General features: G+C 35.1%; 1 protein-coding gene across 1 annotated transcript in view; it reads right to left on the minus strand.

Moving 5' to 3' along the window:
* Nucleotides 1–354: 354 nt before the first annotated feature.
* Nucleotides 355–27,065, minus strand: part of LOC139815459 (pyroglutamylated RF-amide peptide receptor) — a gene marked incomplete at its 5' end in the record, with an annotated part of 113,707 nt that continues 86,996 nt past the window's right edge. Inside the window, 5 exons of the mRNA XM_071782388.1 lie at nucleotides 355–5,632; nucleotides 10,846–11,007; nucleotides 17,835–17,995; nucleotides 18,466–18,577; nucleotides 21,980–22,185. Of these exons, the coding sequence (XP_071638489.1) occupies nucleotides 5,623–5,632; nucleotides 10,846–11,007; nucleotides 17,835–17,995; nucleotides 18,466–18,577; nucleotides 21,980–22,185 (651 nt within the window). The remainder of the gene's footprint in view (nucleotides 5,633–10,845; nucleotides 11,008–17,834; nucleotides 17,996–18,465; nucleotides 18,578–21,979; nucleotides 22,186–27,065) is intronic.

Consider the following 27,065-nt stretch of genomic DNA (forward strand, 5'->3'; position numbering starts at 1 on the left):
ATTGCGTCATCACAGATAACAAGAGATGCGATAGAGTTACCGCGTGATAAATTGCGCACATAAATGAATTCCAGCTTAATTAATTATAAACGCGATCGCGGAATATTTGGAGCAACATCCTCGATCGGTCGTGCATCCCCATTGTACTATTCGACACGTGAGACACATTATTAAATATTTTCATAATTAACAGCTACGTGCATGTTACTGGGAGCGCTATGCGCAACAACTGATAACTATGCGCGTTACGAGGAGCATGGCAAGAATTTGAAATCAGATCCTAAATCTATCTCGAATGGGATACGAGAGGATACGGGATGAATTTAGGTGAACTCGGGACAAAGATGCGGGAACGATTGTTCAGCATCATTTATTTTTAATTATTCATACTCGCTGTCATTTAAATAGCATCATGCTAGGAGAAGGTTGACTAGTATACGCATTTAAACATTTAAAGCTGTTTACAACATCGTGGTCTAATCGTACGGATTGTATACAGTTTGTACTCGTTATTTACGTAAAGTCGTAAGTTAAATTAACCTGCGTGTCAAGATACGTATATGCATCGTCTTCCTGTGGAAAATATAAAACTCTTTGCTGTATAGAGTTAATTAATTTAATTACTGTACACATACAACATACACACAATCGCTATATACAAAGATCGAGCTTTCATCGCCAAGACTATCACGCTTAAAAATATTCTCTCTTTATACTTCATTTGGAGAATCCGTTCGCAATTAAGAAGAAAAGAGGTATATTATAAGCCTGCGAAAAATTATTTCAGAAAAATGTTACTTATCTAAAATCTCGTTTTAAAGTGTGCGTAATTTATGAATCAAATTCCTACGAATCATGATTGTCATCAGTGGAGACGTCAAATTTTTAAAGGCCTATATTATAATAATATAATAATAATAATAAATAATAAGATTATAAATTACTCAATGCATTTTAGGAAAATAGAATTATATTACAATAAATTGCGATAAATTGGTTTTCGAATTTTTTTCAAGTTTTGAATTAAATTTTTTCGCAACTAAATAAAGAGTTACGTTAATAATGTGTAATTAACCCTCGGAGAACACACCTATTTTTTCATTCACGGAGAACACTCTGGGTCAATCTGACCCTTCACACACTTTGATCGTCTACCATTTTAAATTGATGAGTGCGATCAGCTTGAAAAAATTTCCAGATGTACTTGGAACATTGTTAAATCAATTGATATAAATAAAAAGTGCCGTTAAAATTATTTACATATTTAAAAAAATTCAAAAATAAATTATTTTTTTGAAAAAAACGTAATTTACGAAAAAAATTTTATTTTTTTTATTTTTAATATTCCTGGCTACAAATTTACGTGTGTATTCTTGAAATGTAGTAGAAACTCGAGGTAAGGGTCAAATTGACCCTGTGTGTTCTCCGAGGGTTAAATAATACTAATTATAAATTGAACTTTTGCTTTGGACCTCCTCAATTTATATTAAAAAATATTTTTAATCTTGTGAGTAATTACGATTCTTGGCAGATGAAAGTTGATGCTAAAGTATATAGCTTTACATACATTTCATTGTGGTTCGTCATCGATAGACTGGTCATTATTATCGTTATTAATATAATTATAATACATCAAATACAGCAAGTACCTTAATAATCCTAAAGCATGAAGTTGCCATTTAATACCGTTCTTTTTCGTTGATTCCGACAATTAAATTATCTCTGCGTCGTTTCAGTCTGTTAAACGATTCGTTAGAAAGAGAATTTTCGCTACATATAAGTATATAACGAAAAGAGGATGATGGTATAATAAAAATTTTAAATTATGGTACTGCAATTGACCCTTTGAAAAATATCGAAAAAATTGTAATGCCCAAAAGTTTTACTTTTATACGTAATATTATTATTTCAAAGCTCTCTTACCGGCACCTATCTTAATAATGGATTTGTGATTCTCATCCTTTCGTCTAAACACATTGACGCCATGGCGAAAACTATTACATATCCAGCGCAAATGTGTGTAATCCTATAATTTTATATAATTTTACACCATACAATAGTATATATATACTATAAATGTCGTAGACTAGTTGCACATTTGATATCTTTCGTTAATATATATATTTTTTTCTGCATATTTCAAAACTTTTACATTATTCTTATGGCACTTAGCGTTATCTTCACTGATAAACACAGAATCATTAATCGCGTGATGTCACGTTCGTCAAACCTAAAGTGTTTAAGTAATATTCATTTACTTATTTACATATCTTCTATACATTGATTAGCGACTTGGTTTCCCCAGTTTTTTTAAACGAAGTGACTTACTTATCGAAAGCCCGCCTCTGCGTTTGCCGCCAGACGAGCCTCTTGCTTATTATAGTTGTACATTTAAAAAGTCTTTTAATACACTAGCCTGTAATTATTATATTATTGTTTTATCAATAGAATATATTACTCTATTAATAGTAATAGATAATAATAGATATATTCTTAATAATAATAAAAAGATAGGATCATAGCCTAATATTTAAGGAGGTTCGGGTGCTTCATCGGGGGGAGTAGTGGGACGCGGGGATCCAATGCGTGCTGCTGCTTCTATCAAGCGTTAACCTTAAAAATGACTAATAAACAATACAGATGGAAAGGAAAGTTTGTGAATAAAAAAATACAAGTGTATGGAAATCAGGACTGAAAATAACAGGACTTTTAATAACATGCACAATTTATCAAAAACTTTTTATATTATCAAACACATCGCAACTTCTATTCAAATGCCCCACCGCACAACCTCTATTATACTCGTTTGCGCTGTTGTCATTATTTGCTTGCGTTCATTTCTAGCAGACGAAAAATCAAACAATTTATGCTTTAATAATTAATTTTTCTACGAAATGTGCGATAACCTACCCCTTTCTTTCAGTTATTTATTTGTAAATTATTAAGTTACATGTGCATATTTTTCTTTCCTTATCATTTGCATTTTTTTCTTGCATTATTTCATTCTGAAGGTGAGCAGTATGTCATTTCCCATAAGAACCTATGCTAAAAAGTACAATTTTTGGAGTCGATTTTTTTCAAAACGTGACTATGAAAAATTTACATAATTCTATTTTGCATTCCAAAACAATATATTAAAATTTCATGAAGCTGGCTGCATTTTTTTTAGCACCTGAACCTCCTTAACATTTTAATTAGATCGAGAAGTGTGAGAGCACGAAAAAATAGAAAATGCAATATTCTTCTGAGTAACAAACCGAGATTACTCATCTAAAGTTTTGCTCCCAGCATCGACCTGCCGGTATAAGCTAATTAATCTAGCTACAATTATAATGAGATTACATTCCAGCACGTAGTTCGGAGTTTCAAATGATATGCTACTTATTTTCTCTAATAATAAGTTTTACGTTATCGCCGTGGCCTTAGGATTAATTGTTTGTGACATCGAAAAGATTACATACATATACGAATATACAAATATGACATCTGAATATCTGGTAGCTTCATTTATTACGTCCATACCGCAGAATATCGCTGTAAGAAATACTCGCCAACGCAAATATTTCGCAAATGTTTCCTTCGCTTTGTTTATCGAATTGTTTATCGTCTGCGCAATGTTTGCCAGTATCTTAGATAAAATTATCTAGATAATCATCCAGATGAAGTGGAATCATATTTATCTTAGCTAGATGAAAAAAATACAAAGTATATTCTTCATCTTATTGTTAGATGAAAAATCAAATTATCTTATCTAAAAATTATCTAAAATAGGATTTTTATTCTTTCAATTATTTCTTTTCCACATACTTTCCACTGTTTAAATTAAATTGGATTCTAGAACGTTATATGTATGAAGTTGTGTAAAGACCTATTTTTTAAAGAAGTAGATTATTTAGACTAAAATAATGTCATTATACTCGAAAATAAATCAACTTCTACTGTAGGATTGTTATGTTTTAAACGTTTTGTTTAAAACAAAAGTTAAACATGTTTTAAACATGTTGATCTTTTGACAAAACATTTATTTCTTACATATAATATATTCTTGCACATTAGATCGTCTTAAGTCTGGTCTCAAAGGCAGTCTTAAGATTCCATCCAGATTAATGAAATGACCGTATAGCATCTCGAGATAGTAGTTAAGACAATAGTAGTATTTAAGACAATCTTAAATATAAAATCGGACTATGAATACCGGCTATAGTCGGGTTTTATATTTAAGATCAGGTAATTATATTTAAGACAATCTTAAGACAATAAGAACAATATTTACGAAGTAGAATTTGCTTGACACAAAAGTGGGGAGCACAGATTTCTATACTCGTACATAACACATAATGCATAACGCATAAGGACATGAACCAAACAGAATCCTATCCTCAGAATGGAAATTAAGTACTCCGACTGCATGGTTCATTTCCTTATTTGTCATGCATTATGCATTATGCAGGGGGTCGATTATGTATGTTGAAACAAGGTGAAAATTGCAAAAGTGAAGAAGTTCACTAGAATATCTATGATTTTATGGGTCATATCAAAATCTAGTAAATCTACTGTTCACTTTTGTAATTTTCATCTTTTTTCACGATACATAATCGACTCCCAGAAGTCTGTTCTCTCTAGTTAAAAATACTTTGAAATATCAAACAGACCAATCTGATTAGCCTATCTGGCACTTCAAAGCATTTGTATAGTGTCTAGTAGATTACATAAATTAGAGTTTGTTTGATGCTACAAATTCTTTGAAGCGTTAAATAATAATGAAAATCAAGTGTATATGTTTAAAAACATGTTTAAAACATGTTTTAAATATATTTTAAACATGTTTCTTTTGTATTTGTTTAAAACATGTTCAAAACTTAAAAAATACGTCTTTAACAAAATTGAAACACTTGCGGAGCGTTTGTCGAAGCGATTTCTCTTCGAAATTGGGACACTTTGCTCCGTGTGCCATGCGCATGATGCGATATTTATCGACAAATAGCCATCAGATTCTACATTTTCTTTGGTTAACATGAAAACAATGTTTAGCCAATACTGGATAAGAATCAAATACGCGGCTAAATGTGCACTGCCCAGTCTCGAGTTTTATTACACTGTATAGGTATATGGCAACCGTGGATGTGTCGGCGGTTGCCCACTCGCTTGACCCTTATCCGCCCACCTAGCGCGGCTTTAACCGTACGTTAAACACCCAATTGTCCGAATGTCCAATTACTCAACCTGTCCAATTATCTCGCCCACGAGAGTGAAGGACGAGTGAGAGTGATAACGCTGTCGTTACAAGGTGTGCGACAAGGGGTGGATAAATATATTATGAGTCCGTTCGGCAACTTATACGTTACCTACCACCGGGATAGCCCCCAGCGGATAGCCTTAACCCGCTGTCAACTCACGATAGCTTCTATTACTTGCGTTCTATCGGCAATATTCTATCTTCTCGAAACAGCCGCTATCCGTTCGTATAGGTGGTCGAAAGATCGTGCCGGCGGCGGCAGCGTGTTTCGCCTCTGTAAATCCCGTAATCGCGGCCTCTCCCGACTTTATTCATGTCATACTGTCGGGAGTCTCCTATCTGACGGAGACTTCCCTCGACGGCCTGGTCCGGGGATGAAGAAAGAATCAGGTCCATCTAGAAGCAAACGAAAAGACGGCGGATAAAGAGAAAGATAGCGAGGAAGAGAGAAAGAGAGACAGAGAAAAAGAAGGAATGAGACACGTGGCGATGGAATTTCATTATCTGGCGGAGTTTGAGGAAGGGTAAGTCGCGCGAGACGTCTTGGCAGAGGATTACATTTGAATGAGAAAATCTGGCTGACTGAGAGAGCGCGGCGCAGTTATCCCAACACAAAGCGTGCTCGAAAAGCAAATGAGTCGCAGATTAACTCCTACCCCGAGGCAATCTCCTTTTTACCTTCCGTTCAACCTCTGACATCATGCAATAAAGAAAGATTTTTTAACGACTGAAGTAAAAAGCCGCAAAAATATATAAAATTTTATATATCGATTAAAAAGCCGATTTTAATCCAATTAATTTATTTAACGAAATTAATTAATTTAATTTCTGAATTAATCCACTTTGCCGAGCTGTTTATTTCAATGTACATATTTTAAGATTTTCCATTTTCCAAAATCAAGATTGAATCGTTTTATATACTCATATAAAAATACATATACTACTTAATTATTGTGAGCAATTAAGCAGGACGTATCTTCATAAGTTTCAAGTCCCGTCGTTGTAACAAAATTACTTTCATAATAATGTAATAAATAGATTAGATTCTTCTTGCAATAAAACACGTGATAAAATACGAGGCGATTACAAACTATCGCGGAACTTTCTCTCACCGATATGAATAAATGCTATAGTTTATTCAAGTCATTTAAGCTGTAAGCCTTAAGAAATTGACCATCATCACAGTCGAAGACGAAGCTATGTGAGAAGAATAATCGACTGTGATTGGTCAATTTCTTAGGGCTTACTGCTTAAATCAACGGTTACGGTTTGCATAAACCAGCCTTAAGCCTGAAAGAATCTGTGAAGTAGAATCTGCGTCGTCTTGAAATCCTTTCTATCCCCGTATTTTTCCTCGGGGAGATTATGAGATACTTACATTACGTGTCAAAAATCTTAAAAAAGATGAATATCATCACAAAGCGTTTGAAAAATACACTTGAAAACATGTACAACGCTATCCTAGTCATATATTAAGCAATATAACATTTTACGACAATATAACATTTTATGATGTAATTTCGGAGTCCCCCGAACCATAAAAGATAAATGTAAATAAGCCATATTTATATTCATAAATCATAAATCCAATACACTCGCGGAAAGTATATTTTCACTTGGAAGATATAAAACACAATGTAATTATATTATAATTAAACATCTATATAAAATTACATCAATTTTAGAATGACCAGAATCCTTGGTCGAAACGCGGTGACAAATTTGTCACGATAAAGATTATAATCATTACCACGATTCTAATCATTGCCAGTATAGTCGATTAAAAATTCTTAATTGGGTTAATTATTGACTGGCGAAGTAAATGTTACTTATTCGGTATAAAACACAATATTGAACAAACCAACATTTGCAAATATCTAACGAGAAGATATTTGTAATAATTAATCATTCCTGATAATTATAGCGAAAAGTCTGATATGCGAATAATTCAATGTGCTCTTGTTCAATATAATTATTATAAACCATAAAATTAATTTGTAGCAATTAATACCTTCAATAATTTCGATTCTCAAATAATTTTATTAATCAAATTTTGGAATAATTGAAATATTATTCTTACAGTAAGTAATTTGTAATTAATAACAGCATAACGAGAGAGAAAATACATCATCAAAAGTTGCATATTTTTCTCTTTTTGGATTGCAAATCTTTTTACAATTTTCTAATTTTTGAGATTACATATTTCAGTAATTTAAATCTTAAGAATTAAAGTTCAATTAAGTCATGTCCACTCTTCGATTAAAAAAAAAATATTTTGTTACCTAAATTTAACTCCATTAAATCTATTGCAAACTATTTATAATTTCAAAAAGTATGATATTAAAAAAATTACAAGTATTGTTTTATCTCGCTATTTTTGACAAGACATTCTACGCTTGAATCGTTATATCTCTCGATATTTATTATGCTATCAGAATATTGTTTCCGAATACACAAAAAACTGAGGTTTGATTTATTTAGATTTAAAAAGTGCAGTATTTTTTTCAATACATTCATAAAAGTTTCATACTCGCGGCAAACGTTCGAAAATAGATTACGGACACGTATACAGCACGACAATAATCAATAGATTTTATCGTACAACGAGATCAAGACACGTCATTCAGATTACTTCTGCAGATTTGTTTTTGCTGCTATATAAAAAAAAAGAGCAATTTGGTTGTCGCCATTAAATTGGCGAATTGTGGTTCGGAATTCACAAATATATATAGATATCTCTTCAATCATAGAACCGCGATGAAAAATCGGAGAAATCAAATAAAAAAATATTGGACTGATGCTTTTTCGGTTTTTCCCGTGTTAATAAAATCGAGTGCTAAACAAATACACAAAGTGGATGATACTAGAGTAGGTAAGATTAATAAAGTTGGATGCTTGATCGTTTGTGCACTGAGAAGTATAAATAAGTTCACAAATGTATTATCGGCTTTATGTTCATATTGTAATTAAAAGGATCTCTCCACATAAATTATAAAATGGGGTAAGTTTAATTCTGAAGCTCTCACATGCAGTTATTTCAAGACAATTAAAGACGTAAGATATGACATAATTTAAAGACACAATAAGTTACAATACGCAAGCATTTCATATAGATAATTTGTTTAATGAATATATTTGTTTAAAACTGCTTAAGTCAAACACTAAGAATCGATGTTATCTTGTGTTTTCAAGTATCAATCTCGGATTTAAATTATTAATTATTCGATTTATCTCGAAAAAGATAGAAAACAGACTGAAAATTACGATTTTTTTAATCTTTGTGACTTAAAAAAAAGTTTTTTTGATATCTAGCCTTCTATCATTCAACTACAGCTTTAATCAATGTCGTATTCTATCAGATTTTCTTTGCGAATGTCATATTAGGTTTCTTTTCGGAGCAATATACGAATATACACATGTGGCTTTATGCCGGATTCCCCCAAACTCCCAAGACGCCACGTATCACCGTGAAGCTGAAAGGGGCTTAATTCAACCCCTTCGATCTGCCGCGGAGTTGGATATGCGGAGTAATGCGTGTCTCTTGTGCGACAGATTAATGAAGCAGGCGCGCCGCAATCATGCCGAATGTGAACGAGAATGCGAGAGATAAAACGGCAATGTTGGCCGACCGAATCAGTTTACCTCGATCGAATCGTGCTCCATTCGTCTTACCCTAGCCGGACATTCGTCGCACACATGCACATAGGCTTTCGAAGGGTCTCTCGCTGCCGGGGGCACGGCCCGCCTACCGGGGACTTGCGAATCTCGCAAGCGTGTCACGGATGGTCTACGGCGTGCGGGTCGCTCGAGTTTCGGGACTTTGACTCTCCGAAGGAGTTTCGGATCCACCTGAATCATGCATGCAGAAACGGAGGACTTTGGCTGGCGAGAATCTTGGCTTTCTGTTAACGTTGAAAATTCTCAAGCTGCAAAATTGCGCGGCAAACAGCCTCGGAGTCGGCTCGCCGCGCGCGCCGACGGAAAGCGGGTAGAAGACGCATCTTTCTTTTTTATGACGTCGCGTTAATTTGAGTGGACGTTTTTTGGGACGAAAAATAGGATCTTTTCGCTTGAGTTTATAAAAGCCGACGTGAAATTGTCATTCAGTGGAAAATGTTTTCGGCAATAAAAAGTATAGTCCATAATTCTTCCCTCGTGATTCAACAATCGTAAAAACTACCGGTTTATGTGCGAGCGAAGCTTTTCTCTCGCGTGGACCGTGACAACTTTCGTTACTCTTACTGAAAGATTTTATTGCCCGAGTTATAATTTGTCAAGTATTAGTAGTTCGCAGTTCGTTTTAATAGAAATGCAATCGTGCTTCAAATTAACACGTTCTATCGGCCGCGTCGTAAATTGCATAAAACTACTTCAAATGCGCACGAGTCATTCTGCGAGTTCTAATTTTTCGATAACCTCCACGTTGCTGCTTTAATTAATCGTTACGTGCGTTTCCAAGCAAAAATAAGTAATTACTCCGCTGCGTTAAATTAGAAATTACTGTTTCTATTCGCCGGGTAAGGAGGATTTTTAGAAGATATAAGAAAATTACAGCTAATATATCTTGATGCTGCGAAGAAAATTGAGCTCTATACAGGGTGCACGAAAAATACCAGAATATCTCGCAAAATATAATTTAAGTTTTAGAAAAAAATGTTTTAGACAAAAGTTGTAAGGTTTAAAAAGATCTATTTACTAACTTTATCAGTTTGATCTTCAATAGCGTCGTTAAGATCAAGTCAGGGTCACTTTGAATTTTTTAAATTGGTCCTCTTATTTTTTATTGCATATTCTTGTAGCCCTTGTCGAGACGTTTTCAAAACGCTATAGTAAAGCTCTCTTTCGTTCAGAACTTCTTGAGATATTTTAAATTTTATAATATTTTAAATATATCAAATTTGAAATACCTACCTCGTAAAGTATTCGCTTTTCGATAACTTTACCTCAATACTTTTACAAAATTTAAAATATCAGGAAATTCTTAACAAAGAGAGCTTTATTATAGTGTTTTGAAAACGTCTTGATAAGGGCTACAAAAATATGCAATAAAAAATAGGGGATTCAACTTAACGACGCCACCTAAGGTCAAACTAATAAAGTCAGTAAATAGATCTTTTTAAACTCTACAACTTTTGTCTAAAACATTTTTTTTCTAAAACATATTTTTTCGAGATATTTCGGGGTCCCGGTATTTTTTTCTACACTCTGTATATTTTATGAAGTGACATGAAGGAACCGGAGATACGTTTGAAGGATCGATAGGGACGCAGTTCTCGCAACTTCCTCCGGATGTCTTTCGTTATCCTCAACGTGTCAGCGAGAGCGCTGCAAGACGATATAACATAGAGTTCCTATGAGAAAAGTTTGGACATCTTGTTGACGATTTTTGTTTGGTCTACCATATGTTCCAGCAAAGAAGTTAATGAGAATGAGATAAAGCTATAAGTGGAAGTGAGACAAAACTATCATTGGTTGCCATATGCTTCAGCCAAGAAAAGAAGTTAGTGGGAGTGAGACAAAGCTATAACAGTGTCCAAACTCTTATTATAGGAACTCTAATATAACGAGAAACTCTGATATAACTTCACGCCACGACGGTCACGACATACCTTACGCTGGTGGTCCTGGTCTGGCTGATACTCGGGTCCCTCGTCACAGATGCCCGGTAGCCTCTCCTAGGGCAGCAAATCCACCACCCGCCGCAGGCAGCCGACATGAAGTTCTCCCTGAAGTGCTTCGACATAAACCCGTAAACTATCGGGTTTATACAGCTGCAATGCCGGTATTTGATTAAAGGCGCCGACCGACCGTCGGAAACGCGATCGGATCGGATCGAAAGTCGCGTTAACGGTCTACAATCAGCCGTATGTCGGAGTCGGATGTCGGAACGTAGCCGATGGTCCAATGAGAGAATTTCTTTTTTGGAAACGAATTTTTTTCATGGGACTATCGGCTACGTTCCGACATCCGACTCCGACATACGACTGATTGTAGAGTGTAGACCGCGCGGGCTTTCGCCGAACAGCTAAAATGCGCAAACCTCGTCGCGCGCGTCTATGTAACCGTCCGTAAATCCACAGCTGTGGCCGCGTGCGTGCACGCACGGTTGCATCGGAACATGAAGTGAAATCCGCGGTTTAAATCTCGAATTCGTGAACATGAGCGATGCAATTTCAATAGCCGGTAGCCGAAACTTTCACATGCAAATCTCGTTGGTTATTGTTGGTTATTCAACCTCAGACGGCATTCAGCCAACTTTTTCGATGCGAAAATAGGAAGGAAAAGCACGACGGATGTTCCGTGAGAAAGGAACAACTGGAAGATGCTCTTTCTCTCTTTCTCTTTTTCATTATATTAATATTTTGTTTTATATTTATTATATATGATAATGATACATATTTACTAATTAAATACACATCACGGGATCGCGTGATGTGTTTAATTAGTAAATATATATTATTATCATGCATATTTATATCCCCAGGAGAGACTGTAGGATGACTTAGATATATCCCAGGAATTGGGTAGCTAGGATATCTCGGAGTTGCCAGTCCCGTACTCACAAATGTGAGCTCCTGAGGGCTTTATCTTGACACTGTGTATCTTGACAATTGTTAATCAAATTGATTGAGTGACTGATTAAGATGCAATGGATCCTCCAAACGTATACTACTGAAATTCAGTATAACAGCTGAACTTGGCTTTCACAAACATATAAATTCTGAAGTACTTATTATTAAAAAATCGATATATCACGGCTTTCTATCTCACTCGAAACAATATATGAAATAATCATTCGTATTATGTATTATTTTATTCGACATCATCTCGATGTCAATTCAAAACTGGTAAGTAAATTACACTTACATTAAAAAATTCTTGAAAACGTAAAACACAATGAGAATATATCTGAATTCAAGTATAATATAATAAGTTACAAAAAAATTATTATTGTCTACAAATGATATCAATAATGACTTATTATAATTTCCTTTCTTGTATTAATTCGATTTCTACATCGAACGATTAAATCGAATGAAGTACTACGCTTCGGTAAACAGCCATTTATACGTTAAACGAATCGTTAATCAGACGTAGAAGTTAAGTGGCTAAGAATCAATAATTGCAATAATCGCAACAAAAAAAATAATCGCTCTCCAAGGAGTGAAGTGATGACACTAGCAAAGTAATTTGCACTACTATGTACTTATTAGTTCAGATGTCAAATAATAAACGTAATTCCGTCAGAAGCAAACACTCCGTTAAAGAATAAATTATTGTTGCACATTGATTATTGCATATTGAATATAAAATATTAAATCAGTGAAAATGAAATAATATAAAGTAATAAATTTACAATAATATAAAGTAGTAAAGCAATAAGTGTGTTATATAGTAGCTTTTCCCAATATAAAAATTATTTAAATAATTTATTCACGTATTTTGAGAAAAAACGTCAGGTACAATTGAAAAAAAAAAATTAGTTTTTTTACAACAACGTTATATTAATGTATAAAACATATTAAACATGTCTAAGGAATTATTAATTATCTTCGATTTATATCTACACACAGAGATATCACCGTAAATATATTTTAATATATACACAGATTAGTTAAAGCAAATTCCAATGTAGAAATGTTGAGATTACAAAAGCTTTCCAATTATAAGCGATCAAATCGCTTGGAATCCTGCGCTCAGTTTTATAACCACACGTGCACCGATCTATCACTTGTTATATTGATTTTCATGATTAAGTAAGATTGATTTTTGCTGCTCAATTAATTTTTATCGTTGAATTTCTCTTATCTGCAAACATCATATAGGCTATAACCGATATTGCGCCAAGTATTATAAATGCCATGTATATTAATATCATAAATAATAAAAAATGTTAACTAATAATAAAAATAATCGAAAAGAACTATTCACATTGAATTATTCTCTTTATTCTAAAGTGCGCCGATAAATTCACAATTTAATTTTGCAGATAAATAATGAGTAAATAACAAAAAGTAAATTATCATCTTTCTCCCCACAATATTATTTATATTTAATTTAGCTCAATTATCAAATCTATATTTCCTTTTACTCGAAGACAAAATCAAGTAACAATTTAGTATAATAATTAGATGATAGCAATGTTAGAATTATATCTAATATAAGCAAGAAGCTTATTATCAAATGGGCAAGTCTCACGTATTCGTCTGTTAAATTCACGTTTCTCGGGATTAGTGTAAGGATTGGTGAAACTTTAGACATTTGCGGCGAAGGAAGAAGATTGAGCCGGATTTTAGGATGAGAGAGACCAGCGTTTCGAGATTTGCATTAAATAGAAGCAAAATTTATTTATAACTATTAAGAAGCTTAACCACTTGTATTGAACTTATTACACCCCCTGTTATTATGGACTTCCCAGACTGTCCCACACAGATGCACACACGAGCATGCCTGTCTGCATCTATAAAACCAATGCCGAAGGCAACTCAAACTTGGGGAAACTTGCCAAAGTCCAGCCAAACTCTCTGTCACCGGAGGTTTTCCTCCGGTTCAATGAAGAAAAGTTAGAACCTACTTTAAAATTTGTGAGATGGTATACACTTCGCCAAACTTCTAACAGTTATAACCAAACCGAGAATGATAGGGCACTTCCGTAAAAATGGATTCTTAGGAGAAAATCTCAAGAAGACCTTTTATATAAAAAGAAATATCATGCATATGTTTATTAATTGAATAAATTTTGCAAATAATTTCTAGGTGTGTTGTCTTAAATATAGAAATAATTTAATATAAAACTGGTATTTTTTGAAAAAAAAAAGTTTTGATAGTAAAAGCGATATATGAAAAAATACGAAATATAAGTTAGATAGTAACAAATCGTTGTTCTTAATTTATATATATTTTGCATAAAAATAAAAAAGATTAAACTTGTGTTATTCCTTTATATAATTTACTTGCATTTTAACATACACTGTTAGAAAATTTGTGTTAAATATAACATAAATCACATGTCCAAAACGGTTCACTCAAATTTTTGTGTTAATTTAACATAATATGGATGTGTTAAGTGGTAACACTGATATTATGTTAAAATATTTCAACAGAAAGGAAATGTAATTCTGATCGTAATTTGAAGTTAATTATGTGTACAATTAACATAACTTTTATGTTGAAGTTGAGATTGTAAGATAAAATCAACACTCTATTTCTGTAAATTTTTATTCCTACTTCTTTTATAGAGTAAAATCAACATTCTTTTTCTGTAAATTTTAACATATTTAATAAATACGTTCAAATTGTGTTACTTTAACATATTTTTTAAGTTATTTTAATTATTTTACATTTTGAATTTGTAAAATTCAATTAACATAGCAGGCATATGTTAAATCTACACACGTATGTGTTGATTATTTTACACAAAAATTTTAAAAAGGACTTTTTTTAACACACAGGACTTCTGTTTTCAACGGTGTACCTTATTTACGCACCAATTAACAACTTAATTTCTCGACTGTTAAAAGCTTTTCTATAATCAATTTCGTATCGTCATACTATCCTACTCTCAGAAATTTCTAATATTTAATATTGAAAGAATTATTACAAAGGAAAAAACATCTCTCATAAAAAAATATGCAAAATTTAATAGAAGTACTCTAATAGAATTCGTAGAATTAAATAGGATAAAATACTTGTCAAACTTGCAGCAAAGAGCATTATATTCAAGATAAATCGTTTTAATTTAAAATTATTGTATGTTTATATAATGAGAAAAAAAGCTTTTGACTCGCATTTACTTAACTTGGATATTTGGACATTTCACTTAGTCTACCCAATTGAACATTCCTTCCTTAACGACGATTTAATTAAAAGCTATCTGCAATTTTAATTACATATGACAAAATATAACTTTTAATTAAGTATTATTAACGACCTCAGTAATTAAATTCCAAATTAACATCTATTAAAGTAAACTCAATTTAAAATATATTAGTTAAAAAGATATAACAAAGCTGTGTAAATTAATTTACACTTTCAAAATATAATTCTTTAATGCTATAAGTTCTTTTAAAAAAAGCGATGTATTTTAAAGAATTTTCGTTGCTAAGAATTTCACACTATATTTATCAAAGAAACAGTTTCTCAAAGAAGTCGCCGGAAAGGCAACAGAAAAAATTTCACGTGTGTGTGAAACTAAAGATTAAATTAAATTAAATTAAAAGCGTAAAATGGAATTACTCGAAAAAAGCGAGTCTCTCTTTCTCTCTCGCGGGTAAGAAATATCAATTTTTCAAGAGAAAGGCAAAGGCAATATTTAATATAAATTTCGTTGTAAAAGGGCGATGAACAAAACTGCACAAAGCGGAGAATGCAATGTTTTCCCGCAACGACCCGAATCACTTCAATAGTATGCAATTTATCTATTGCATTCGACGCTGTTGCCTGGCAGCATCACGACTTGTTAAGCTAATCAAAGGTTGTTATCAAAATGACACACGGCGTATTCACAGAGGTGGCTATTAAAGTTATCATTCTATATCGTAAAAAGCAAGCGATCCCGAGGGAAAGAGAAAGAGGAAAGCGACGCGCATTCGGCGAAAATAATGCCGCACGTGTCCTTGCGTTGCCGTCGTCACAATTCAATACGGAGATGATTTCGAAATCCGCGTTTCAATAGCGAAAACACATCACACAACATCTGCGTGACATAATTCTCGCAATATATAATGAAACGTATATAAAATGCATCAATTGTAAATTTCATGTTTAATGTTTCCGATAAATCAATATAATTCGTGAGCGACCGCGCGAAATTTGCTTGCATTTAACACGATATACATTGTGGTATATGTATGTATACAGTTATAAACAATGCTTTACTGCATGCAAACCGCGAACAAACTTCGCAGCTACAAATTATACTTTGTTGCTACAAATTATACTTATTCACCGAAAAAATCAAATACCAATTCTACAGTTTAATTTCTCTTTCCTGCGATTCTGCGAAATTAACGTCTAGCTTTGATATCAGTATCTTTATAATTCTGCGAATATTTTCGCAGAATTATAAATGTGCGTCGCGCACCCGTTCGTTACAAAGTGTTACAATAACGCCAATTAATTTTATCTCGAGGAATGCGATTGTGCACATAACGAACAATTCAATAGTGGTAGTAGAAAAGTTATGAATATGGAATATAGCAAGTGCATATCTAGAATAGCAAGGTTTCTAACTTTGCGGGTGTTATACTCGACAACTCCACTTTGCGAATTGATAAATGATACTGCCTGCATATGACTCTAGATTTGATTAATTGTGAAGCTGTTTCCCATTTTCTGTATCCGTTTCGTTATTTTTGATGTAAAATCGTAAAATTCTTACCAATATATGTATTGATGTATTACTAAACTCTCGTTTAGTGATATTTTAAACTAGCACTGAAAAATACAGAATTAACAGAATACAAAATAACATAAAGATCCCTACTTTTAGAATATTAATCGAGCTCAATTCGTAACAAATATAAATAAAACCACTTTCAACTTTCAATTTTTACAGACTTTTAATTTCTAAATAATACTGCACATTTCTATCTCAAACATGAAAAAGGGAAAAAACAAAACTATATAAAGTAAGAAATATATACACTAAGAAAAAAATTTTCTGCATTTTAGTAAATATTAGTTTGCATACAACTGTGACTCCATTTATTAAACTAAAGAAAATTTTCCTTTTTATTAGTATATATTTTTCTCAGTAGATTACATATATACTAATAAAAAAGCAATTTTTCTTTATTTTAGTTAAAAAGTCACAATTATATGCAAACTAATATGTATTTATTAAAATGCAGAACATTTTTTTCTCAGTGTACATATAGATAAATATACATACAGGGTGTTTCCTAAATAAGTACAAAAAATTGAAGGAGATATTCCCTGGCTTATTTTAAGAAGAAAAGAATTCTATAAATATATGCCCTAAACTGCTTTGTTTTCAAAATACAGAGTGTCAAAGTGGTGAAAAAAAAATGAAAATTTCGAAAATCTAGAAAACGTTTATAGATATTTTAATCAAATTTGGTATGCGTTCATGTTAAGAATCATTTTCCAGTACTAATAAAACATTTTTAGATCCATCAGGGACGTATGGGTAATTTTATATTTTAAAAACAAAGCAGTTTAAGGCATATGTTTACAGGACCTTTTCTTCCTAAAATAAGCCACGGAATATTCCCTTCAATTTTTTGTACTTACTTAGAAAACACCTTATATAATCGATAAATGAAAATTAATGCGGCTATACAATTTGCCCGTTTAAATGTGAATCAAGAAACAAATCGATGCTTGAAATTCATGCCTTTTCCTTTAGAATTTACGATGCAACCGTGTACAGATTCCGTGCGATCTATCCGGCGGAGCAAAACTCGCCGACTGGCCAGCAAGCTGGTTTTTCTACTTGTAACGCGACCCCGCGTACGACTCCCCGGAGGCGATAACCTTCGCAACGGTGATCATGTAAAGATGAGAGGCGCGTGAGGTCAAGTTTTAAATTGACGACTCCCCGGAGCTTAATCCCCAAGTCGAATACGAGGCGTACCTGTTAAAATAGGCCATCAGCTGGAACGCGGTGTTGAGATGCTTGTGCATTCCACTCTTGACGCGCGGCAGATATTCGTAAGCGGTCAGCACATTGTCCACGAGTAACGGCGTCCAACAAATGGTGAACAGCACCACGACCGCTACTAGCATCTTCACCACCTGTTGGCGACCATTCGGAACAGTTAGAGCCGTTTTCTAACATTTATGAAGACCACAATGTATGGGACGTCCTAATATACTAGATATGGCTCGAGTTTACTGAACAACGTGGGCGGCTTTATTTCGAGTAAAGCTCGGGATGTATTTTCAACTTTACTGACGTAATCTCAACTGCAATTTACAGTCTCTACAAGCGTCTACAATTTTATTAAACACGTTCGTTCTAAAATTAAAATGTTATTTTTTAAGTAATCCAATACATTCTCACAACGATTCGTTCAGAATAAACTTCACAATATTTGTAATTAGAAAAATAGCAAAAAATTGCTTTATAAGTGAGCTAAATGATCATTCAGGAGTGTTAAGTACTGAAAATTCCGAAATAATTTTGTAAATTTATATCTATTCGCTTCTCAAAATGTCGAAGCTTTATTGTTCCCAAGGAAAGATTAATTAAATTACAATCAGACCTGCTTCATGGTCCGTGATTCTTCGTCTTTCTCGTTCCGGCGTTTGCGTTCGTTTCCGCCCTGTCGCTGCGTCATGGGAATAGATTCTGTATCCGCGCTGTTTGGATTTAATCTGGAACAGATTAAAACTCACGCTCTGATTATGCGCTTGAGAATTCCGTACCAGTCCATTGCACGCCAATTTTGATTACGGCGTGCTACAGGAAACGAACGGATAAAAAATAAATAGGCTATTTGCAAACCAAACTTCGAAAAAAACAAACAAATAGCAAAATTTGATACAATATTAACTTAAATTTAATTTCCATATTTTAATAATATTACTATATAACTTTCAAGATTAAAAAAACTACATTAGTTTTCTTGCAAATGATTTTTTCAGTAGAAACTTCCGATTATCATTTTTAACATTAAATAGCGCGATAATTTTATTTTCATACCCAAAGGCACGCGAAGAATATAAAATCATGGCATTTACGAGGAGAATCACCGCGAATTTTTACCGCGCGCTTCGCGCATGCGAACCCATTTTCATCTTGGTAAGATATTGCATACGTTAACTACATTATGACACTACTCCACGAAATCTCCTTTGATCTTCCATACGCGACAGTAATTTTATCTCGGGAAATTTCTTCAAATTGACCGACATATTGAAGTCATGCGCCCGGAGAATGTATTCTAAAGTAGCACCGATCTTCCCACGCGATCGGAAAAGTTAATTTAATAGCGGTACTCGCTGTACACATAATATTCCAAGAGTGATGGCAATCGATATAGCACGAGGACGCATTCTCCTATTATATGAAGTCGATTCTCCGAAGAAATCTCCGCGCGCGTATCACTTCAAACGATAGAAAAATATCTTTATCTAACTAAGTAATTGAAATCGATCTTGTTTCTTAACTAGATGTAGATAGTTTTCTCGAAATAACACTTTTATTCGAATAAAAACACGTTTATTGCGCCCCGTATCTATAAACTTTTCGTCGGTTCAAATTCGAACGCTCGTCTTCTAAGAGTCTCTCGAATGAATCTCTCGAATCTTTTTCCGAAGCAAGCAGAAATACATTCCGAGACATTTCGTCGGAATATTACACGATTGGAAGAGGTAACATCTTCATAGATGGACGACTTAAGCTCGTTAGACGCCGCGCTTGCTTAAATCTTTCGCGAAATAAGTTCTCCGCTTATCAGCCGGAGAATACTCAAAGATTTCTCGAGACGTTCTTAGATATATTGGCTGTCTGAAGACTCACGATGTTTCATGAGATGCGAGAGAGACCGCGAATCGAATCAAGTCGAGTCGTAAAGTGCAAATGCATTCGCAGCATTCGCTATATTACGTTTGCCCCATCGCCCTCGATCTATTTCAAGCGAACCGTCCGCGAGTCACATACTTTCCAAAGAAACACTGTGAAACGATGCTACCATGTCTTATTACCCAGAAGTTTGCTTCTCGTCAGAGTCAAATATCACTGGCCGCGTACATACATGTTACAAAGACTGTAACTATGTAACTAATAAAGATGAGAATTCAGGCGAATAACGTTCTTCTGCGATGTTTCTAATTTAAAAAGAGGGACTTGGATGCTCTAACTATTGAACATATGATTTGCTTTACATTAAGATAAATTAATTACAATTAATTAAAGAAAAACACCAATTTATGGTCAGGACTTGATCCTGGTGTAGCTTAATAATATATTATAATATATTATTCGTATCTCTCTCCTTATATTCTAAGATGTGTGTTGGTTAGAGATGTGTGAATCAAAAATTTTTTATGTCGAATCGAATCGAATCGAATCGAGTTTTATTTCCTCTTTTGAATTTAAATCGAATCGATAAAATTTTATTTGAAACGAAGCGAATCGAATGATTTCGAATCGAATCGATGAAATATAATTTTCATTTTCAATTAATAATATAATTATTATTGGGTAGAATTTTAACACGTGGATAATAAAAGAATATTTTAATGTGAAAAAAAAATATTGATTATACATATAATACAAATTCTTTTAAAGCAAAAACATATTTAAATATTTAATATAAAACTAATAAATATATTTTATTTAATGTCACAGTAACTGAAACAATTAAGCAAAAAATCTTAGATAAATTATTATACTCTAATGTAGTATCCATTAACATTATCCAATTACATACATAGAAATTAAAATAAAATAATAGTTTATTTTATTATCAATACTTTTTTTTACGCACATTCAAACTTTTGTTTGCAATGTAATAGGGACATAGAGCACGTAAAAAATTAGAAATAAACTTTTTGACCGCTATTTATCCACTTGTCATGCAGTGAACGGTTTGCTATATATATTTCCATTATGTCTTCTAATTGTATTATATAATTATCTGACTATAATACGCGTTTCTTAGATATTTAAGATTCATTTCAGGGTAAGTAAACTCGATAGTAAATTTGCATTGCTCGCAACCATGTACGTATACGAACGAATTTCGATAAGGTCTCATGATATTACGTTTATTGAGAGAGGCGGGCGCACACAAAACACGTTATAAATGGAAACGCGATCTTCTTCATCGTATTATCGTCGGCCGACCTCGATATGAATTCCCACTGCGGGCATCCGAAAATCCGGCTATTCAATTGCAATTTATATTAGATCGCTGGTCGCGTCGAAACGCCCATCAAATGGCAAAAAATTTGCCGCTTTCCTCCTCCCGCCCAGCCACGACACTTGATTGACGTCCGCGACGAGGTAATCGACATTTCATACGCCCAGAATGAGGAACACGTTTTTCGATTGCTGCGCTGCTACCGCGGAAAAGGCCAAATAGCAGTTTATGCGTCCATTTATGGATTACCATGTCCGCGCCCGTACGCCGCGGTAGGCGGATGTCGCACATAAATTAATGCAATCGGATTCACACTGATTATTGCGCATGGTAGAATAAGCAGTGGAGAATTCAATCGTTTAAATTTCCATCCGCGCGCCCGTTGCATATTTCGCGAGATATTATTGCCTGCAGTAAAATTTAATAGCTTATTTCCATTACCCGTTTATAATAAGCTATAATATCGATTATAATTGGAAAGATCTTATTGCTTTCGATGGGAAAGTTCTGCAAGCGCATTGAATCGCGCAGTTCTATTCAATTTCTACATATAAGCCATCATTATCCTTCTCAAAATAAATCATCGTCGTATCATATGGCAATTGATATTTTTAGTAACATATTTAACCAGCTATTTATTTTCTTCCTGAGTTTTCGTCTTTTCTTTTCTTTTTTTTGTAATTAGGCGATAAATATTTTTTTACTAAAATAATTTAATTGTATTTATTTTCTGAGATCACTATTAATGCGGATTTTGGGCTTAAAATTCTATTTTCGATCAAACTTTCGAGAAAGAATCAAACTTACCGTGACTTTTCGTCGATAAGAAGAGGAAAGAACGTATTCGATATTCAGTTCAGAAATTTATGAAAAGAAATTCACCAGAAAGAAAATGAAATCTCGGACTTACGCATGTCGCGACGTCATATGATACCGGCGCTTCATAACGCGCCAGATCTCCCAGCAGATGCTCGTATAGCAGAACGCCATGATGATCAGCGGCAGCACGAGGACCACGACGAGCATATAGACCTCGTGGGCCTTCCATAAAAGTCCGGTCTCGGAGTCGCGAACACACCAATAGGCGATCCACCTTTTCCCGACCTGCCTGTGAGTCTGAAAAAAAAAAGAGAGTAGAATAGACGCGAATAAGAGACACAAAGGGCGCGTGCCGCTTCTCGACGTATTCCCGGGATGTAACGAAGCGTGCGAAGATGCCGCGCGCGACGTGCGACACGCTTTTACCACCGCGTTTATCAAGCCGTTAGACGAGCATTTACATATGCCGGGGATGATAAGATCCCCCACCGGCATATGAAAGCTTTTTATTGCTCCCTCGCCGTTTACTTCATGACCCCGTAAAAAGGATCAGCGTTTGCCCTCGCGCTTTATTAATCCTTCATGACGTGACTCTCGGTCGAGCCGAAGAAAGAATCTCATGCATTGAACGTGTTGCGAGGACCGTAATAGGATATTTTCCAAATAATTTAAAATATGAAAGAAATTGTGAAAGTTTTATCTTCTCTTTATTTTGCGAAAGAATACCGGAGAATGATAAGTCAAATCCTAATTTAAACTAAGGATCATCTCGGCTTTTACGTAAAGGATCAGCAAGGGAAATTTTAAACACGATTATTATTACTGATCCTTTATAATAACTCACAATCTGGCAAAATATACAGGAATCTGTTATCTTTCCAAACAATTATCTTTTTGTGGTGTATTCAGGATAGGACTCAAGTCAATCATAGAACAACGTTTATTGCTACTCGTATCTATATACATACGTCGTGCTTAGGAGCGTGCGGTGTACGCTTTGCTAGCCGGGCGTGAACTGGCCTCGCCTTTGCTCGGCGCTGCTCCGCTCGCTCCGTCGCCGCGTGCCAGTGTTATTGTTCGCTACCGTGCACGGTCGCGCTCCGTGATACATCACAACTCTCCCGCCTTTTAAATTTAAGCTCTATTGAAGCGGGGAGAGCGGCGCAATACCGGCTCGTTCGCTTTGCCCTTAATTATCTGATCGATGTGACGCTTTTGAACTGCACCTTTATCGGTCTGCACGTCGTACGTAGATAGCGATGTCTGTTTCACGATTTTACCTGCGGTTCGCTTATCGGCTCTTATGCCGTAATCGTCGACCATGACATCGTCACCTACTGCTACTTCAACTTTGCGCCTAGCTGCTCTACTTACAATTTGCGCGCGTTGCTTCTCCTCAACCGTTTCAGCTACATTCGGCTTCAAGAGATCAAATCGTGCCCGTAACTCGCGGTTAAACATCAGGTACGCGGGACTTCTACGTGTAGTACAATGCTCGATGCTACGATAATCATACAAAAACATATTTACCGCTGTGTCCAGTGTCTCTCCCCCCTGAACGTTTTTTGTGACTTTGTCTTTAAAGGTTTGTACGAAATTTTCCGCGGCTCCGTTTGTAGCTGGATGGTAAGGGGGCGAGTACGTATGTTTTACACCGTTTTTCTCTAAAAAATTGTGAAATTGTACGCTTCTAAACTGCGGTCCTCCGTCCGTAACGCAGTGCAATGGTAATCCAAATCGCGCAAACAAGCTTTTGAATTCTTCTATCAGTCTATATGTCTTTGTATTATTCTTAAAGTTAATTACCTCAGGCCATTTTGAGTGCGCATCGATAATAATCAAATACATGTTACCGTAAAATGGCCCAGCAAAATCACAATGAATGCGACTCCACGTTTTCGTCGGCCAAGGCCATGTCGTTAATGGCGTATGTGACGGCTTTTTATGTTGAATCAAACAAATTTTACATCCATTTACCAATGTCTCTATATCCGAGTCTACTCTTGGCCACCAGACGTACGAGCGTGCAAACATTTTGATTTTTACAATTCCCAAATGCGTGGCGTGTAATTCGTTTAATATTGACACTCTCATATTTTCCGGGATGACGGCTCGTAACCCCCAAAATAAACATCCTTTTTCAACTGTTAAGCCTGATCTACAATGTGCTCTTTGCTTCCTGTTTTTTGCTCTTAACCTGTTTGCGACTATCCCGTATTTCGCAATTGCGTTGCGTAACGCGATGTTTTTTGTTCTCTGTCGCCCAAGATAAAAATTGACGAACTTCAGAAGAGACAAGAAACATCACGTTACGCGACGGAATTGCGAAATACGAGATAGTCGCAAAGAGGTTAAGAGCAAAAAACAGAAAGCAAGGAGCACATTGTAGATCAGGCTTTAATTCTAATCGCTTTGAATAGTAACACTTTTCGTTATCCGTTAATTTTTTTGCATCTGGCCATTCGCTCAATACATACTTTATTATTTTGCTAACCGTGTTATCTTTTTTATTTTTGGCTGCTAACATTTTGTGATCAAAAGTTTGTACTCCTTCTTCGAAAAAGTTTATATGCAAAAAGTTCGGTTCTACCTCTGACAACAGTGTATCGTTATCTTTATCTTCAATTGGAAGTCTAGATAACGCATCGCAATTTGCATTTGCTTCCGATTTTACATGTTCTATAGTGTACCGAAATCCTGATAGGAAATAGGCCCATCTTTGGAAACGATTGTCAGCTGTTATTGGTATTCCTTTGCGCGGGCCTAAAATTAATTGCAAGGCTTTATTATCTGTTCTCAGAATAATCACTTTTCCAAAAATAAATTCATAGAATCTTTTAAATCCGTAGACTATCGCCATCGCTTCTTTGTCGAGTATTGTACGGCTTAATTCTTTTTTCCCTATTTTCTTAGACGCATATGCAATCGGCTTCTCCGTGCCGTTTTTGTATTTATGAGACAATACTGCGGAAATTCCATAATCCGATGCATCGCACGCTAACACTATCTGCTCTGTTGGATCGTAATGTGCTAATACGCGTGGTGAAATTAGTTCGTTTTTCAGCCATTCGAACGCTTTTGTACACTCATTGTTCCATTCGAACTCTTTTTTGTTTAACAGTTCGTATAATGGAGTCAATTTCGCTGCCCTACTCTTTAAAAATCGCGAATAAAATGTTACAAGCCCTAGAAACGACGCTAAATCTTTATGGTTTTCCGGTTGTGGGGCGTTTATCATTGCAAGTACTTTAGATTTTGCTTTATGCAACCCGTTTTCGTCTATTACGTACCCTAGTATTTCGATTCTGTTTTGCATAAATTTGCTTTTTTCTTTATTAATTCGTAGTCCACATTCCTGTAATCTTTCGCAAACCTTTTCCAAATTCGCCTTATGCTCTTCTTTAGTGCGACCCGTTACATAGATATTATCGAGATACGCAATTGCGCCGTCTATTCCCCTTAGACATTCGTCCATTTTCTTCTGCACATCCGCTGGTGCTGGTGAGACACCTTCTGGGATATTCTTATATCTAAATAAGCCCTTGTGTGTTACAATTGTAAGCAGATGCAAACATTCTTCATCTACTGGGAATTGCATGTACGCGTGCGTTAAATCCAACTCGGAAAACAATGTGCCTCCTTGCATGTTTGCAAAAATTTCATCAATTGTATGCAGTGGGTATTTATCAATAATTACGTAGGGATTTAACGTGAGCTTAAAATCTCCACATAGTCTGATATTACCGTTACTTTTGAAAACTGGTACTATGGGCGTGGCCCATTCACTAGTTTCTACCGGCTCCAAATGCCCCAATTTGACTAATCTATCTAGCTCTTTTTCTATTAGTGGTTTTAACGCATGCGCGACATGTCTACATTTAAGGGCTATTGGGCGCGCGTCGGTTTTCAAGTGTATTTTTGTTTTACTTTTATTTACATTCCTGGGGTATCGCTAAACAATTCACTGTATTTTTTGAAAAAATAGTTAGCTACATTTTCGACATCAATTTTATTAAGACTATTTTCATCTTTGTCCCTTAAACGTAATGGCCATAACCCGAACGCTTGTAACCATTGTCGTCCGATCAATGCTGGTCCCGTACCCGGTAAAATAAAACATTCCAATATTCTTGTTTTACTTTCTAATTCGACTGTTAGATTCGTTAATTTCCCGATTGGTTTTAAGGTGTCACCGTTGTACACCTTAAAATTTCTTTCTGTTTTTACCAATTTATACATTCTGAAACATTCATTAAAGCATTTCTCTGAAATTACTGTCGCGTATGTGCCCGTATCTAATTCCATTCTTACTTTAGTTCCGTTCACCGTTAAGTCAACAAACATAGGCTCGGCCCCGTCTTTACCGCTCACGTACTTTACATACTCATACTCATCGCTCAAGTCCAATTTGTGAAACTCGTTGCAATGTGGTGCCGTCTCTGGAACCAGGGCTGCTCCGCTGTCCTCCTGCATCAGCTTGAGTTGTTGCGTTGATCCGGCGCTCCCTTTCCGGCATACTATCTTTAGATGGCCTTTCTTGTCGCAGTTATGGCACGTGAACTCTCGGTATCGGCACCACTTGCTTGTATGATTTGGCTTTCCGCAGCAATAACACACGATGCCTTGCTCGCTCGACGGTTGCTGGTTGTGTTGTTGTTGATTGGAGCCAGCCGTGGGCCTCTGCTGCTCGTGCGGCTTTGTTGGATTACCCCCACTCATGTTCCATCTACCCGGCTTTCGTGAGTTCTGTAAGGCGAAAACTTCGCTTTTGGCACTTTTATTTTCCAACACTTGTAATGTGCTTGTTGCATTTTTTTCTGCTGCTTCTCGTATTACAGCTTCTTTAACCGCCGTCTCATAGTCCAATTTTTCGATTCTGAACAGCGCTGCTTTCGTGTCGTGGTCCTTCAATCCACTCACGAATTGGTCTCGAAGTGCTACTTTTATATTTTCGAAATTGCAGTGCGTTGCCATTTTTTTTAATCTGGTTGTGAATTCAGCCACAGATTCATTCGCCTCTTGTTTGGCCACGTTGAACTTGCATCTTTCCATGATTTCAGACGGCTTCGGGTTCAAATGTCCGGTCATGATTGTCACCAAGTCATTGAATTTTTTGTGTTTAATTTATCCGGCGCTAGGGTAGACCGGGGACAAAAGTAACATTTTGAGTTTAAGAT

This window comes from Temnothorax longispinosus, chromosome 6 (assembly GCF_030848805.1).
Source record: "Temnothorax longispinosus isolate EJ_2023e chromosome 6, Tlon_JGU_v1, whole genome shotgun sequence".
Taxonomy (NCBI): domain Eukaryota; kingdom Metazoa; phylum Arthropoda; class Insecta; order Hymenoptera; family Formicidae; genus Temnothorax; species Temnothorax longispinosus.